General features: G+C 42.6%; 1 protein-coding gene across 7 annotated transcripts in view; it reads left to right on the top strand.

Moving 5' to 3' along the window:
- The window catches only part of si:ch73-63e15.2 (protein strawberry notch homolog 2), an 84,050-nt gene that overhangs the window by 58,934 nt on the left and 8,058 nt on the right, over positions 1-17,058 (top strand). For 3 of the 7 annotated variants that reach the window (XM_024258993.2, XM_036211714.1, XM_024258998.2), the window contains 22 exons: positions 2,154-2,324; positions 4,274-4,357; positions 4,777-4,882; positions 4,975-5,135; positions 5,238-5,371; positions 6,692-6,782; positions 6,862-7,005; positions 7,093-7,210; positions 7,300-7,405; positions 7,505-7,658; positions 7,744-7,920; positions 9,641-9,738; positions 10,090-10,172; positions 10,317-10,705; positions 10,797-10,928; positions 11,014-11,149; positions 13,913-14,025; positions 15,720-15,791; positions 15,883-15,991; positions 16,078-16,149; positions 16,230-16,373; positions 16,575-16,669. In XM_024258993.2, the coding sequence (XP_024114761.1) occupies positions 2,154-2,324; positions 4,274-4,357; positions 4,777-4,882; positions 4,975-5,135; positions 5,238-5,371; positions 6,692-6,782; positions 6,862-7,005; positions 7,093-7,210; positions 7,300-7,405; positions 7,505-7,658; positions 7,744-7,920; positions 9,641-9,738; positions 10,090-10,172; positions 10,317-10,705; positions 10,797-10,928; positions 11,014-11,149; positions 13,913-14,025; positions 15,720-15,791; positions 15,883-15,991; positions 16,078-16,149; positions 16,230-16,373; positions 16,575-16,669 (2,889 nt within the window). Of the gene's footprint in view, positions 1-2,153; positions 2,325-4,273; positions 4,358-4,776; positions 4,883-4,974; positions 5,136-5,237; positions 5,372-6,691; positions 6,783-6,861; positions 7,006-7,092; positions 7,211-7,299; positions 7,406-7,504; positions 7,659-7,743; positions 7,921-9,640; positions 9,739-10,089; positions 10,173-10,292; positions 10,706-10,796; positions 10,929-11,013; positions 11,150-13,912; positions 14,026-15,719; positions 15,792-15,882; positions 15,992-16,077; positions 16,150-16,229; positions 16,374-16,574; positions 16,670-17,058 lie in introns of all 7 variants that reach the window. The other 4 variants (XM_024258996.2, XM_024258995.2, XM_024258994.2 and 1 more) reach the window with 4 other exon arrangements.

The raw sequence follows: 17,058 nt of genomic DNA, 5'->3' as shown, positions 1-17,058 counted from the left end.
GTTTCACAAGGAGTGAGGTGCTGCTCTACCACACATATGGTTCTACCAGTTGCTGATCGGCATCCCGGAGGAACTTTGTTGAGTCTTTCTGCAGCATTCATGTCTGATCATGCCTGCAGGAAAGACATTTGCGTCCACAAATGTGGGGGAATTTGACAGAAGCAAAAAGAACAAGCTGAAGGAGGGGCTCACGTCATCACTATCAGGAAGAATTACCAAGAAATAGGATAATCTAAGCAAACCCTTCTGGTACACGTCTTTTGAATACAGGGTTTTTTACATCCTGGGACTGGTAAGTTTGTCTCTGTAGCAATGAAATGGGAAAGAAAGGAGACATAAGCATGTTAGTGCCCTCAGCATGGAGTCAGCCGCTGTTTGTCCTCATCACTGTCCCATTCCCACATGATGCTGTCATGTTGACTCTTAAAACTCCAAGCCCCTTCCTCTCCTGCCTGTGAAGTAGATTCAGCTGAACTAAAACCTACTAGACGACAATGACACAAGTCAGCACCATTCCTGTGCGCTGGTTAGCAGCACCTTGTGAGGATGTCTGTTTCACTGGTCAATGTTTATCTTTTATTGCAGATTAGATTACTTTTTAGGATCAAAGAGTGGAGAAGTTCTTATCTTCTGCACTAATCATATTTATTAAGGATGCAACGATTCAGTCAAGCCACGATTCGATTCACAGTTTTAAAGTCACAATCTCATTTTTTTACATTTTTTTTTCTCAACACAATGAATTAACGGTATTGTAGGGCCAAGTTTGTTTTCTTTTTGCTGAAGAGAGTTAATAAAAAAGAGCACGGCTCCCAGAAGGAGTCAGAAGAGAAAATGTCGTGAAGCTGCTTCGTCACCCATCGCTGTTGTCACGGTAGATTGGTCAAAGTTGCAGTAAAGTTGTATGAAAATGTAAAGTTTCAGAGTGAGGATCAAATCTCGGCTTTGCTTGAATTTGCTGGTTGCGATCACAACCTCGCAAAATCCTGGAGGATCTGACTTGTATGAAACTTTTAAATCTGAAAGCGCTGCGAGAATTTCCTAGGAGGGAAGCGCAGATGAAGAACAGCAGCCAGTCCACGACGCACACACTCACAGGTGTGCACAGTTACCGCCGCGCAGACTCACAGCGAGCCTGCATGAAGAAATATCAGCTGCTCTGCATTTTTCTAATTTATTAACAGGCCGAGACAAACCGATTTTTTATTTTTCCTCAACAATTAACATGTTGACAAGTTTGAATCATTTATTTTACTGGTTTACGAAGAATCGTTACATCCTTAATATTTATAGAACAACCTACCTGAATAGTTTGCCTTATTAATATGGCTAAGTGAAGGTAAAGGGAACTGAAAGAAATAGATTTTATATTCAGTCATAGTGTTCATAATCTGTCTTTGCTAAGTTTTAAGCACAAGATTAAGGAAGTTGTGCTTGCTATGGCAGAAACACACAAATGGGTTGTTATGTTGACTATGATCCGTTTTTTGAAACATGTTTGTGATCAGATTCTGTCTGTTTGGTGTGTAACACAAACTAATATTAAAGCTTTTCTAAGCTTAACACAAAAGATATGTTGAAATTACTAACTGTCTTAGTCCCTGGAAAGGGCGGGAGGGGCTCCATGGCTCCCACTGCTAAAGTAAAAGGCATACAGTTGTTCTCACACCCATGCAGCAAATTGAGGAGGTCCATACTCCCAAACCAAAAGCAGCTTCTGCTTTGTTTATTCTGTGGCCGTCTACAGCCCCCCACCAGTCTGCCCCATCTCCCCCACATCCATGTTTATAAATCTCTTGAGGCCCAGGGGTGCCTGTGAAAGGCTAGTTAAAGAACATGGCATCCTAATGATCTGGAAAGGATATGAATGGGCACGGCGGGACGGGGGCCGTGGCTGCAGTGACACAAACAGTCTTATTGTGCTTGTTCTTGCTTGGTTTTGACATCTGTGTGTGATTAGATGTTTGACTGCTTGTGTTGCCCCTCAAGTCCAGACTGAAGGCAGGACGTTGGTCTCCTGGTTTTCTCGGCGCTGTCATCATTCCGCTGGTTGCATTTGGATGGGCGTGCATGTTCCTGTTTGGCTGAAGTGTGAGGACACTTGACTCTGACTGACTCTCCCGCGCTGACTGAACTCTTCTTGTTGTCCTCAGGACCTGTCCTGCTTTGAAGACCCCTCCACAAACTCTCTGTTCTCCTCACCGGCGGACTCCCTGTCAGAGTATGCTGATACCCAGCCGTTCGTCCCCACGGGGGACTCGGTCCCCACGCTCTGGGACATCAACACTAGCACCACCGCTGCACCAGCACAGAGCCACTTAGAGGTCAGTAGTGAAGCACTCCACCATGTCATTACCAGAAAGACTCGTTATTAAACCGACCTCTCTATCTGCTGCAGACCTTCTCTAATAAGTAGATGCTTGTTCTCACAGACTTTAGCAAACAATGACCATCTAAACGTTTTAATCCTGTAAAGATTGTGGCTGCTTTGTGTCTCTGTTATGTGTTTAAATTCTTCTGAAATACAAAAATGAAATCCCCTCTGCTCCAGCTCAGCTTAAACTGGAACTTTTGTACCAAATATGGCTGTAGATTCACGAATCAAACCACGATTCTTACTTTTTAATGTCTTTTTCCTGGGTGTATGAAAATCTAAATTATTTGTATTAAATCACTATCATTTATACATTTATTTAGAACAGGAGATCAGAGTCAACAAAACTGATAAAAACACAAAGATTTGATAGAAAGAAATGGTGTTTGTCAATTTTTATTTGTCAACTTTCTGGTTTAGTTCAGCAGTAATATAAACAACATAAAACGCATAAAAATCACTGCTGTTTTGGATCACAGCAAAACCCGAAAATGTTCTCCACAGTTTTCTATCCACAAAGTTCTTCAACATTTTACGTTCTAAGCATTACATATTGGTGCAGAGCCCGTATGAAAAAAGTTGCTTTTTCAGAAATTATGTCAGTGAACAGAAAGTCTCAGTTTTTGATCAGACAAAAAGCTCTTGCTAGTTTTACTTTGAAAACAGGAAGCTTCACCAACATGCAGATTTGTTTTCTTCCGATGACATTAGCTCTGCTCTTTTGGCTTTGTTTTTAGTTCATAAACTTAACCCCAGAGAACCCATAGTGACATCAGTGTCATAGAAAACATCAGAAATGCATAACGCTTGTTTTTTGGTGTATTCCATTTAATTTTGTTTGTAGGAAAAATGGGTGCAGGTCTTTATTTGTTAAAATCCAACATTATTCTGCACTTCAGAGCAATTAATACATTTTACTACACTCTACTATATTTATAAAGATCGCAAATCAGCGATCCTGGACGTCGCGATAATTCTTACTTGAATTTTTAGGAGCAGATTGTGAGTATTCGAGCACCCGCACACAGCCCTAGGGGCAAACATTAGATTTGAATTTATTTTGAACAGAGCTGGTTGTGACTTGGGTTTGTTTTACTCTGAGGTGAAATGTATTCAATAACAGAAGCTGTTTTATGCCTGTTTTATTGTTTGGTGTTACAGATTTAGGTTCTCCATCTAAAGAGGTTAATTAATTAATTAAGAGATTAAGGTGATTAATTCTCAAACATATGAGATTCTCAGATATGTGCTGAAGCCAGTTTTTTTTTTTTTTTTTTTTTATATCAGACCTTTTGTCACATCTTGAATCACAACTTTAGAATAAATCATGAATCCTGGCAACAAACAAAACCCAAATAAAGGCACCTTATGATGATTTTCCCTCTTAAGGGTCTTATTTAGTTCATGCTGTAGCCCTGTTTATTAAAATATGACTGTAGAAAATGCACATTTGTGCTGAAAGCCTAAAACATTGACTGCTGTGTTTCTAATCAACACTACTGGGAAGGCAGCTTTGTAAGTGTGGCTCCTGGATCCTTCCCATGCTGCTGTACAGCTCCTGTTCAATTAGATGAGTCCAAAGATATGTTTGATAGAATCAGAATCCATTTATTTCCTCTGCTCTCTGAAAGCCTTTTATGTTGTGCTTTTCATTTTGCCCTCATTTCATCCATTATGTTTCCAGACAGCCACAGCGTTATCTCCTCTGTTAGACTTGCTGCCTTTTGAATGCCAGACAACAAATTACTTTTGTCCATTGCCACACCATAAAACATCAATGAAGTGACCGCTCATGTGGAAGGAAAAACACACAATTAATTCTTGATTTTTAAACTGTTTTCCGTTTGTTTCTTGTGTTTGTTTAAGTTGACTTTCTTTTACTTTATGTTTTGTTGACAGCAGAATGGCACCAACAGGTTTCAAGGCTTGACCAGTTTGGATGAAATAAATGCTATAATCACCACTCCACCTTTAGGATTCCAGGTAGTCAAACTAACTCCTGCAATCTGACGCTAGAATCAAAGCAGACACTCTAACCCGCTGATGTCTGTTCAGTTCAAGGTTGTGTAACATGTCTATTTCCCCTGACAGTAATGTGTGGATAATATTTAGACTAGAGCTCAAATTAAATGCAAATGTCAAGATTACGACCTTATCTGGGCCTCTGTAAAACACAAATGTTCCATGTAAATACATGTTTGATGTAATTTAGAAAAATAAATACCTTTTGAATGGATTTACCTTTTTTCTATAGAAAGACGGCATCTCTGACTTTTCTGCCATCAACATTCTCTTTCATGTTTCAAGCTTTTATTTACTCTTTGAAAGCTCTTCTTATTGCTGAACCCTTTTCCTCTAAATGTGCTCACGAGTTGCATTCAGAAAGTTGCTGTTTTCTCCAGACTCAGACAAACCAGCCGCCACAAGAAGAGGAGGAGGATGCTGAAGTGGAGGAGACCGAGGAACTTGGACATGTCGACACGTATGCTGAGTACAAGCCCTCCAAATGTATGCCAGCTTCCACTCTGTCATTTACAGTTGGATATTTTACCCTACATAGCTTTCAGTTTAATCATCATTATCTCTTGTTCCCTCTTCAGCCACTATAGGAATTTCTCATCCTGACATAGTGGTGGAAACCAACACACTGTCAAGTGTCCCTCCTCCTGACATCGCATACACCCTGTCTATACCTGAGTCTACCATTAGCAATGGCCTGCTGTCTGCTCTGCAGTTGGAGGCCATCATCTACGCCTGCCAGGTACACAGAGTGAACCAATCCACTGGCTAAGCTAAGAGCAGTCACAAACATGCAGCACTTGTTGATCATACTTGTGGTTATTTTCTTTTATTGCTTCTTTAGCAACATGAAGTGATACTTCAGAACAACCAGCGAGCGGGGTTCCTCATAGGAGATGGGGCCGGTGTTGGAAAGGGCCGCACTGTGGCAGGAATCATTCTTGAAAACTACCTAAAGGGGCGGAAAAAAGCACTGTGGTAAGAAAACTCTGACAGTGAAGCCAGATCACACTTTCACCAAGCGACCGGCATTTATGTGAGGAGAGTCTGCAAAGCGCCTGTGCTCATGCTACGTTCACAAATACAACTGCCACCGCGCCATGGGGAGGCAGCAGCAGGATCTTCAAATTTTCATGCCGCACCTTTGGTCATGAATGTAGACGGCAGCAGTCAGGCTGCTGTTATGCATCAGTCAGAGGTGGATGGCACCATTACAAAATCAGGTGACAGCTGGGGAGCTACAGGATGGTGGCAGCTGGATTGCTGACCGGCAGAAGCTCTGATTGGATGATGTGTGAATGTCTCCAGTCAGGGGCCGTCCGTATCAAGTAACACTGCCAGCTAGCTGACCAGAAGCCTGAGGGTATATAAAGAGCAGGTCATTCTGCTCCACTGGTCATTCACAACTCAGATTTTGAGCACATGTTATAATCTTGTCAATTTACAAATTGACATATTTTTAGACAACAGTCCTCAGAAGGAAGCGCAAAGTTCTGACTTCTTCTCAGCATAAACCACAGTTGGTCAATATGCAGGTTTTGGACTTGCTGTGGTGCTATCAACACCATGATGAGCTTAGTGCAGCATCAATGCTGTCTCCCTAATTTGGACCGACAGTGACTGGGACCGACAGATTCTCATCTGGTCATCACCGGGCCGCCGGCCCATGTAAACAGCCCTCATTGAGGAACCGCGTTGCTACCGTACAATTTCGAACGAAGGATGGTGGCAGTTGGATGGCAGCACAGGGGGAGAGGGGTGGCTGGAGGGGGGCAGAGAGTTCCTGGAGGGGGGCAGTGGGATGGCAGCATGCCATCATCAGACAGTTTGGAGACCCCCATCATTGCATTCCTGGCTTCCTGCCACCCGCCTGTCACTGGATTACAAATGCAGCCGCACTGCCACCTGCTGAATTTGCTCAAAAACGTCCATTTGGATCGCAGCGTGGTGGCATTCTGGGATATGTAACCGTAGTCATATTACTTAGACAATGACATAATGACTACAACTGGAGCAAAAGGGTTTTACCTCATAGACGTTCTCATTCCTTCACATTGTATTGAAGTTGAATCACATAATCTGGACGTCTTCTTCCTTAGAAATGTTGGTGAGTGGTGAAACTTTTGAAAGAAAGAAGACTTTGAACCTGGAAGTTGTGATTCAACTTTCAGACTTAGTTCACAGACACGTTGGCATGTACCAAGCTGAGGAACTCAAGCATCCAGTGGAACAAAAACCATCCACTTGTTTGCTCTTGTCACCTGGAGAGTTTTCATACAAACCTGTCTCTATCTATAGGTTCAGCATATCCAATGATCTGAAGTTTGATGCAGAGAGAGATCTCAAAGACATAGATGCACCAAATATTCCTGTCCATGCCTTAAACAAGGTAAGGGCTTCAGAATGTGCTGCTGTATTGTTGATGCTTCAGGGAGAGGATGAATAAAATGTCTGAAATGTTCTGGTAGATAAAGTATGGAGACACAGCTACCTCAGAAGGAGTCCTGTTTGCTACTTACTCTGCGCTGATCGGAGAGAGCCAAGCGGGGGGGCAGCATCGCACAAGAATTAAGCAGATTCTCGACTGGTGCCGGCCGGACTTTGACGGAGTCGTATCTTTTCATTTGTGGACGTTCAGTTTGCTGTTCCATATGTTCTTACAGACAGCTCTGTTTGCCCTTGACCTTACATTACTGCAGATTATTTTTGATGAATGCCACAAAGCCAAGAATGCAACATCTACAAAGATGGGAAAGGCCGTGCTCGATCTGCAGAACAAGCTGCCGCGGGCCAGAGTCGTGTACGCCAGTGCGACAGGTGAGCTGCCGTGCCATCAGACCCTGTAAACCAACAAGGAACTAGGAAGAAGCGGTTTTCTTAAGAACATGTTTTCTTGTTTCTGTCAGGTGCCTCTGAGCCAAAGAACATGATCTATATGAGTCGCCTGGGGATCTGGGGAGAAGGCACACCCTTCAGAACCTTTGAAGACTTCCTGCATGCCATTGAGAAGAGGTATGTAAGAGGAAATAGCGTTCACGTCTCCATGAATAAGTTAAAGGGAGAACCCATCGTGAGCAACCTGTGTTATAATTAAATGTTTTATGCTTGCAGAGGTGTTGGTGCAATGGAGATCGTCGCCATGGACATGAAAGTGAGCGGGATGTATATCGCCAGACAGCTGAGCTTCTCAGGTGTGTCGTTCCGGATTGAAGAGATTGGTTTGGACAGCGACTTTAAGCAGGTTTACAACAAGGCTGCTAAACTGGTGAGTCTCACAAAGGCTCTGCTTGTTCAAATATTTAGCTTTTTCAGACAAAAAGAAAGAACTCCCTTCTGAACTGTGTGTCTAGTGGGCGGAGGCTCTGCAAACCTTCATGCGAGCAGCAGACGAGCTGGGCCTGGTCAGCAGGAAGTCTCTGTGGGGGCAGTTCTGGTCGGCTCACCAGCGCTTCTTCAAGTATCTCTGTATTGCTGCCAAGGTCCGCTGCCTGGTGGAGCTGGCCCGAAAGGAGCTGGAGGCGGGAAAGGTCTGTACCACACCTCTGTCCTACCTGCACAGTGTCAGACGAAGCAGAACATACACTCCTCTCATCCCTCTGCTGGACCTCTGATGAGGGAAACGGTCAAATATGACACTTTAACTCTATAAGAACTGAAAACTCAATTTAAATACAAACAAGTTATGTGTTTAACAGAATAGATGGGTCAAATAATGGAAGGACAGGTTAATACTGACAGCTAAAGGCTATAATGGAGTATGGACATCGAGTCCATACTTAGACATGGCAGGAAAGGAAAACCGTTGTTTAGGACATCAAACTTTCAACAAACAAATGCTGAACTGCAATTCCCCAAAGTCTAAAGCCTGCACAAAGGCTAGATGATGATGACTGACTTAGAGGTCAAGAAAGAACCAAGCAGTGCCAAGTAATCATTTACCATGAATCTCAGAATCAGAACCGTTCATCTTAACCCATTAGAACCCAGACCTGATCTTCTTTAAAAAATGAACTGGAATATAACTATTGAACACGTTTCAGATATGTTTCTGTCACACTGATGTCACCTAGGGGGACTTATGGGTTAATAATAGGGATGGGCCAATATCACTTTTTCTGGCTGATACGATAACCAATATTTTCCCTGCAACTGATAGCCGATATTTGCAGATACTGATATTTAAGTGTCTAGAACACGTGTCAAAGTCAAGGCCGGGGGCCGGATCTGGCCCACCGAGTAATTAAATCCGGGCCATCAGATCATTTTACGTTATTGTTATCAATGACCTGATGTTATCTTGCGCTGGTAACATATTGAAGCAACACTACGATTATGGAGGTTGAGAGATCAGTTATAATGATCTATGACTTTCTTTTTGCAACACACCTAGTGTAATTTTTCATATAAAATGAGGTAAAAGTAAAGAAATGTTAGTGTTTTTTTCTTTTAACGTTTAGTTTATTTCTAAGTTGTATAATTTTGACAGGATACATTTTTTATGGAGAGTAAAATATTGAATTTTCTTCAAAGTTTAAGTAGTTTGTTCTGGAATAATATTCCTGCCTGTTTTATTCATGTTTATGCCAAAAAGTGTCCTATTTAAAGTTTTAAAAATGCAGTTTTAGAGTGTTCAATAAATGCTTATCGTGTTCGACCAGCGACCTAAGGTGTGTTTTGGGTTTTGGCCCCGGTATGCAGTTACGTTTGACACCCCTAGTCTAGAATAACACAAAGTTTAGAGATTTCCTTTCTTTTTTTTAATTAGAAATACAATAGCTAGCAGTTCACTAGCTTTGTTTTTAACATAGCCAGCGTTGCAGGACCCAAAAAGTCTGGCGGAGTTACCCCAAACGTCAAAAAGTGACATGGAGGGGCCCGGACCATAGTCCATACCTGAGGGGTGGGGAGTGAGAGTGTTGATGGACAGCCAAAGCGTTGCTGGACCCCTCCCCGTGTGCATCTGATGCAAGACGGATGTGGGGGAGGGGGAACAAGCCTGTGCTAAACAGTCCCCCCAGTCAAAGTAAAAGAGAAATATTAGGGGCAAATATTGGTGGAAATTTTGAGATCGGACCTAAAATATGCCAATACTGATACTGGCAACGATATGTCGCCCATCCCTTGTTAATAACTGTAATAAAGGTAACAAAAAGTAATTTCTCTAATACGTGATATGTTGACTGTCAAAGTCCAGAGCAGAGTTCTCCCTAAAGCTTCGGTCTGACATTCTCCTCTCTTCTGGTGCAGTGCATTGTTATTGGGCTGCAGTCGACAGGAGAGTCCCGCACCAAAGAGGTTTTGGATGAGAATGACGGGCATCTGGACCGCTTCGTCTCGGCAGCAGAGTGAGTGACGGACAGTTTATCGTCGTTATGTCACATGTGTTATCTATCATTTTCCCTTCACACATACTCACCAGAAGGCCAGGAAGCTTAAGCTAGAGGCTACTCAGACTTCACAATGACTTCATTTCTAGATTCTGTTTGATCAATAAGCATTCAGCAATAAGAAGACAGAGAAGCCGTGTGTTCTCTAGAACTTGATTGACTCTGAGGCCTTGAGTCTGGTCATATCATGTTCATCTGTGTGTCTACACCTGACATCTTGGATGCATCTGTCACAACTCCCATGTGATGTTCTGATTCCTCTTTGATTAGACTCAAAAGCCTTTTCTCTTTCCCTTGTTTTCGCTCCAGGGGAGTCTTCCAGTCTCTTGTAACAAAGCATTTTCCCTCGGAGAAACAAAGGAGGGAGAAAGCCCCGGGGAATAAGAGAAAACGTAAGAGGAAAGGCCCCCTGTGTGGCCTGCTGTCACTGGTTTCATGTTGACTTTTAAATTACATTTGCAGGCACTATTACTGAGTTCTTTCACTTCTTTGTGGTGTGTTTTATATTCCAGTATCTTGTCTTGTGAACCAATCAGGCAAACCTAGAGGTCGTCAGCCTAAGATGGCCAAGCAGCTGGTGGACACGAGCGGCGTGATCAACATTAGTGATGACAGCAGCAGCGATTCTGACGGCATAGACACCGACTCCAACTCCTCTCCAGATTCACTGCAGGACAATGACGACGTCATCTTTGTCACCCAAACCAACTGCCAGTCAGGTATGCTTTACTGTCAGCACGTCCATCTGCAGCCTCGGCCTGCAAGACCCCTGCAGTCAGCTCCTCCTCTGGTTTGCCTCACAGCCAGGATAGAAGAGATGAAGCAGAACCTTTTGAACAAGATAGCAGAACTTGGAAAAGAACTACCTCTCAATACCTTGGATGTGCTGATTGATAAATTTGGAGGACCAGACAAAGTCTCTGAGGTACGGGCCTTAGAATACCGGCTGATGTTTCAGTTTCTAGTGGGACTGGCGTTTTTGTAAGCGGTTTCCTCATCCACTCTTGATCCTGCAGATGACTGGCCGTAAGGGTCGTGTGGTGAGGCGTCCTGATGGAAGCGTCCGCTACGAGTCGAGGGCCGAACAGGGGTCCACGATTGATCACATCAACATCAAGGAGAAGGACCGCTTCATGAGTGGAGAGAAGGTGAGCTTCAACATGACCAGCAGAAACAACTGTCCTCTGTCTAAAGCCCTCCGCGGACTGGATAACCCCTCTCTGTTTCCTGCAGTTGGTGGCCATCATCTCTGAGGCGGCCAGCTCTGGGATTTCCCTGCAGGCAGACAAGCGAGTGAAGAATCAGAGGCGCAGGGTCCACATGACTCTGGAGCTGCCTTGGAGTGCAGACCGGGCAATTCAGCAGTTTGGTAAGCCAGGAAATGGGAGCTGACAATGAGCCTTTCAAAGCTAAGCTATGTGTTTTTCCCTGTTAAGGCTGCTCCACAGAAAACTGACGGTTGGCTTTTCAAGCTTCTGCTTAGCAGGAATTGCAGGCATGTTTCCATGCAGGATGTAGCTGTCTAGAAAAAGCTGCACAGTCCCTAACATGTTCACCAATAGGCGGCTTGAATGCAAAGATTCACAAATGAGCGAGTGACTGTGGGGATGATGAAACCTGTTGAAAGCCAGGTCAGGCGAGTTTTGGAGCTGTTCCATCAGCTCTGTGCAGATCAAATCCAAGCTGCCACTGAAACGACATCGTGTGACAACAAAGAGCAACTACCACATTCACACTAACGTCTTGCTTTAACGTTAGAGAAGTCAGGGTTTTACTCTGAATGGATCCAGCAGGGGTTTGTTTAAATGCATCAGTTGCTCTCCTTCTCCTCTATGAAGTATAGAACTTTGCATGCTAGAGCTGTCACGCTCAAACACTACATTAAATGTTGCTATTGTTGTCAGACGCTGAGCACACAAAGAGCTTTATTTCCTCCTGCAGTCATGACTTCTACGGAAAAAGTCTGTTTGTGTTCACAACAGCCCGACACGTCGAACTGGAGGATCATCTTTCCGAGCAAACACCCTTTCCTTTTCTGTTCCTCGTTACTCCCTTTGCTTTCTGCACTTTTAAAACATTTTCATATTTTCAAGTCTAAAGATTTTGAGTTTCCTCCCCTTGTGCTGCTACAACATCCATTGAAAAAAGCTGATGGAAATAAATCAACCCTTTATATTCAGTTTACTGTTTTTCTGCTGTAGAATTTCTTCATACTCATTTCATTGTAGAAAAACAATAGTCTCTCATAGTAAGTATAGTAATACCGTACAGTGTCGGCGTCTAATAATAGACACGGTATCATTTTTCGCCATAAAAAAAAAATTGACAAAATGATTAACAAGATTATGTGTTTTATATAATTTAATTAGAGCTGTCAGGCGATTAAAATTCTTAATCGCGATTAATCGCATTTTGTCCTGAGTTAACTCGCGATTAATCGCAAATTTACATGAGGCCTTTTTTTAAGGAAAAAAAATGTGTGGTTTGTGGAATTTAGTAGTTCTACTTTATTTATGAAAAAAAGAATGACAAAATCAATAGTTTTCATCAGAAATACTTTATTTTGTAACATTGTATTGAGATAAACTTTCTTAACAATAAAAGGCTGTAACATAAAATGCCTAACAAAAGCCCAAGTCCAAGTGAAGGGCATTTTAAATTCAAAACTTCAATCAACGTTCAGTAAAATAAAATTAAAAACATCAAAAATAAAATTTCCATAACACTTTCATGTTCATTTTTTGTCAGGACCAAATCTTTTCCTCCTCTGCTGAACTACAGTAATAAATGAAATAGAGGTTCATCATTTCCCATTAACTTTTGTTTCTTAAAACATTAAAGACTGAGAAAAGCGGGATACTCTGTGGATAGTTTGACAGTCTGTTACTGCCACGTTCTCTGGCTGCAGCTCGATGCAGCGACGTGTCCAGCGGAGCTCACGGATGAATATGCCGGCAGACAGACCGCTATGCTGTGGTTGGATCACGCTTAAACCTCCAGAACATTTAAAACGTCCCCCGGTCCGCTTGCTGTTCGGAACGTCGGGGGTCCGCAGCTCCCGGCGCCAAGCCGGTACCACCAGACGTGGTACTGAACGCGAACCGGAGCCGGGTTAGGGTGCGGGAACTCTCCAGGTCCTAGCGCCGGCCGGATTTAGCGCGCAGCTCGGTGTTTGGAGACCCGCCCGTGATCTAGTGTGAGAGCAGCCGGAGAGTTGGAGGGCGGAACGCCCGCGCGCGGTATGGAAAGGCACGTATGAGAAAGTCCGCGATTAATGCGTCAAAAAAATTGTCGGCGTCAAGCACACGTCAGATTAATGCGTTTTTAACGCGACAAATCTGACAGCCCTAAATTTAATCATTTAAATTGTATAATTTAATCACTCTGATTTTATATACAGTATTTAATATAGTGTTCCATCTTATTCGAGAAGGTACGAGACGAGAGACCTCCGCAAATCTGTGAATACAGAGAACCCCAGTGTTTAGCTATTTGGCATAAGGATGTTTTCAACGCTTGTCTATGACACAAATAAAATTGATACTGGGAAAAAAAGTTTTGAAACTGAAATTTTGAGGTTTGAAACATAAAAAACAACATTTGAAGCTGAAAATTTTTACGTTTACTTTAGAATGGCAAAAAGTTTTGGACATTTTATTTTATTTTTTTTTTTTTGGCCAAACACCAGTATTTATTTCAATCTGTTTTATTTGGGTTTCAATTAATATTGGCTCCAAAATAGCTCCATACAAAAATGGTTAATCCAACCATTTTATGTTGTTATTCTTTTAATAATTGTGTTTGAAATTTTGTTTCCTACGGTGGAGGAAAACCAAGCAGTTTGGTAATCCCTTTAGTTTGCCATATTTACATAAATCAGATCTTTGTTTTCATTCTAATTTATTTTTCTGTGAAAGTTTGAACTCTAAGAGAAAAGTGAGAACGTGTTCATGTCTGTCTCAGAAAGGTGTTGGAGTTTGACAGCCTTAACTTATCTAACTTATAGTTGGTTATTTTCAGAACGTAAGCACACACACAAACTTCCAAACTACAGTGAGAAAGTATCAACTTTGTTCCTGAATTACCAGTTTGTGCAGAAAGTAGAACTGACTGCTTCCCTCTGTGTTCCCAGGTCGAACTCATCGGTCTAATCAGGTGACGGCTCCCGAGTACATCTTCCTCATCTCTGAGCTGGCAGGAGAGCGGCGTTTCGCTTCCATTGTGGCTAAAAGACTGGAGAGCTTAGTGAGTCAATTAGCCCCATTTTAAGTTCTGAGCAAACACTTCACCTTCTACAGAGATGTCAGAGTAAAGAGTTGCGTTCTCCGGCTCCTCGCCTCTCCTCCGTCTGTGGGAACTCCCTGGCCCGACACCACTCCACAGAACCTCTGTCCTTTAGCTCAAACCTCAGGAGGTGCTCACTGTTTCCAGCTCACAGTGGAACAGCAAAAGAGCACGTCTTGATGATTTATTAGGCTACGCCTGTTTTCCATCATTATGGATGCGTTTGTGCCCTCGCAGTTGTTTATTTCTATGGTGACACAGCATGACACTCGCTCCCGGGAAAATGCTGGAAGAGCTGCTCGGAAATTGTGGTTCCAGGAAGTCATTCTTGGCTTTATCAGCCAGGGGTGGTAAATATGTATCAAGAAAAGCTCACATTTCATGCGGCTGCTTGCCTGATGAAGTGATATAAGACACACACCGCCCACAAACCTGCTTCAGCTGAGCAGCCAGGTTTCAGCTCCAGTGTAGAAACTTTCAACTGAGATCCCAAGCTTGTTACGGCTCTCACCTGCTGAAGATTGCACATCACACTCAAGTACTGTGTCGTTTCCTTCAGTTTTGATGAGTCACCTGGATATTTAACGTGTACAGAAAGTCTTGCTGTCAGAGTCATTTAGTCTGTGACAGAGGACGCTTGAGGAAAACAGGGGTGATGACAAAAACCTGAGTGCGATGGGATACATGCTAGTGTGAACGGTGTAGAGCACGGGTGTCAAAGTCAATCGCACAAGGGGCCAAACTCTAAAACACATCTTAGGGCCGAACAGGATAAACATTTATTAAACACTCTAAAACTACATTTTTAAACTTTAAAATCTTAACTTTAACATAATTATGAACCAGATATACAGCATTACCTGTGATAATGTTAGTGTGAATGTTGTAAGCTGAATTTGGCCACGGAGGATGCTAATGCTTATAGCTGAACATGCTGAAATTGAAAGCTGAAAACACTGAAGCTGATAGCCAGCTAAAATATTAGCTAAATGCCAAATTAGCCTAAAAACAAAAAAAAATTAGATTAGCCAAGACAGCTAGCATGTAGATGAAATATTAACCAAACTCCAAAATGGCCTAAAAAAAACCTTAATAAATGCCAAAATAGTCCAAAAAGCTAACAGAATACAATTTTTAAAAACTTTAAAAATGTAACTTTTAAACATAATTATGGATAATAAAAAGGCAGGAATATTATTCCAGAATAAATCAACTTGTGGGAGGAGCTACCAGCTAATGTTTTAGGATGATGCTACGAGTAACAGTGTCTGTGGATATCGCACTTAAAATGTATGAAGACACAGAAGATGCTGATAAATCAGGACTTTTTATTGTAAAGAGTTCTACAAAAGCATCAGTAATCCTGTCTCCATGTTTAGGTTTATATGATTGTTTTTCAAAGATTTTCCCGGTACAGGGGGCTGTGTCTGTGACAGCTGCTTCCACAGTGTTTCTGTGTCTCTGTGGCTGAACAGATGTTTCTGTTGACCTTTGAAGGTGTTTCGTTGTGATGCTGGTGTTCAGCTCCACCTGTAGTCCTTATCAGAGCTCTAACTGCTCTACAGAAATCACCTGAAGCCAAAAAGAGTTCTGGAAAGTCTCCCCAGTCTGAGTGCAGGTTGATGACATGTTGACGGTTCTTGTTTGCTGTGCAGGGTGCATTGACCCATGGAGACAGAAGAGCAACAGAATCCAGGGATCTGAGCAAGTACAATTTTGAGAACAAGGTGGGTGACATGAACCTAGACTTAAATGTGAGAATATATTTGTTTTAAGTAACCTGAGTGTTTCATGTCACTTTGCCTCTCTTCTCTGCAGTATGGTACAAAGGCTTTAGATAAAATCACCAAAGCTATTCTTGGATACATCGATAATAAGGTGCCCCCTCCCAAAGGGTACCCTGAGGGGGATGCCATGTTCTTCAGAGGTATGTTGTACCTCCATTTGACTGAGAACAAGATGTGGACTCGCAGTCTTTCGTGATTTGCTGCAATATCATCTCTGTGGTTCCAGACATGAAGGTGGGAATGATGGATGTGGGCATTTTCTGTAAGGAACCTCGCTTTGGAATCAACACAGAGAAAGGTAAGGTACCTGAGGAAAATGCTGCTACTGCAGCATTTGGTCTGCTGTGTTCAGCTCAGAAGTTCTGCTTTCCATCCCAGACTGCAGCATCACCAAGTTCCTGAACCGCATCCTGGGCCTGGAAGTCCACAAGCAGAATTATCTCTTCCAATACTTCACTGATAACTTTGATTACCTGATCGAAAAGGACAAGAAGGAGGGGAAGTACGACATGGGAATCCTAGGTACATTGAACATGTGTAAATGTTAAATAATACTGTTTTAGCACATGAACATGTACAGTATCTTCAGGCTTCAAGGATTTAAAAACCTGTTTAGTAAAGTGAATGACAACATGACCTGAGCCTGGAACATCAGCTGATCCACATGTGGGGTTCGTCTTTTTCCGAGGTCTTTTTTCATTCTGTCTTCTTTGAATGTGGCAGATCTCGCTCCAGGAAACGATGAGATTTATGAGGAGCAGCAGGAAACATTCCTGACACCCGGAAACCCTCAGGATGGACAAGTTGTTCTTTATAAGGTAGGAACCTCAGAGCAGCATTTCATCCATATTCAGCATCCTTCTCTTGATGTTTTCATAAGGATTAGAATCCTGCATAAATCCATCCATCCATTTTCTTAAGCCGCTAGCTCCCCTTCGGGTCACGGGGTTGCTGGAGCCTGTCCTGGCTGCCATTGGGCGAGGGCCGGGTATCTTGGATGAATCATTGCATTAAATCCAGCAGATTGTTTTCACCTGCCCTCATGGATGTCTTGGTTTCAGAGGTCAATGGTGGGGGTGGGAGTCTGTTTTAGCTTTCAATGCTACCGCATTGGATGTAACGATTCTTCATGAATCGGTAATAACAATTCAAACTCGCCCACATGTTCACCGGTTCAGAAAAAAAAAAAAAATTGTACGGTGACCAA

Source organism: Oryzias melastigma, linkage group LG4, assembly GCF_002922805.2.
Source record: "Oryzias melastigma strain HK-1 linkage group LG4, ASM292280v2, whole genome shotgun sequence".
In the NCBI taxonomy this organism is placed as follows: domain Eukaryota; kingdom Metazoa; phylum Chordata; class Actinopteri; order Beloniformes; family Adrianichthyidae; genus Oryzias; species Oryzias melastigma.
The sequence above is the reverse complement of the archived record's forward strand: the minus strand, read 5'-3'. Positions and strand labels throughout refer to the sequence as shown.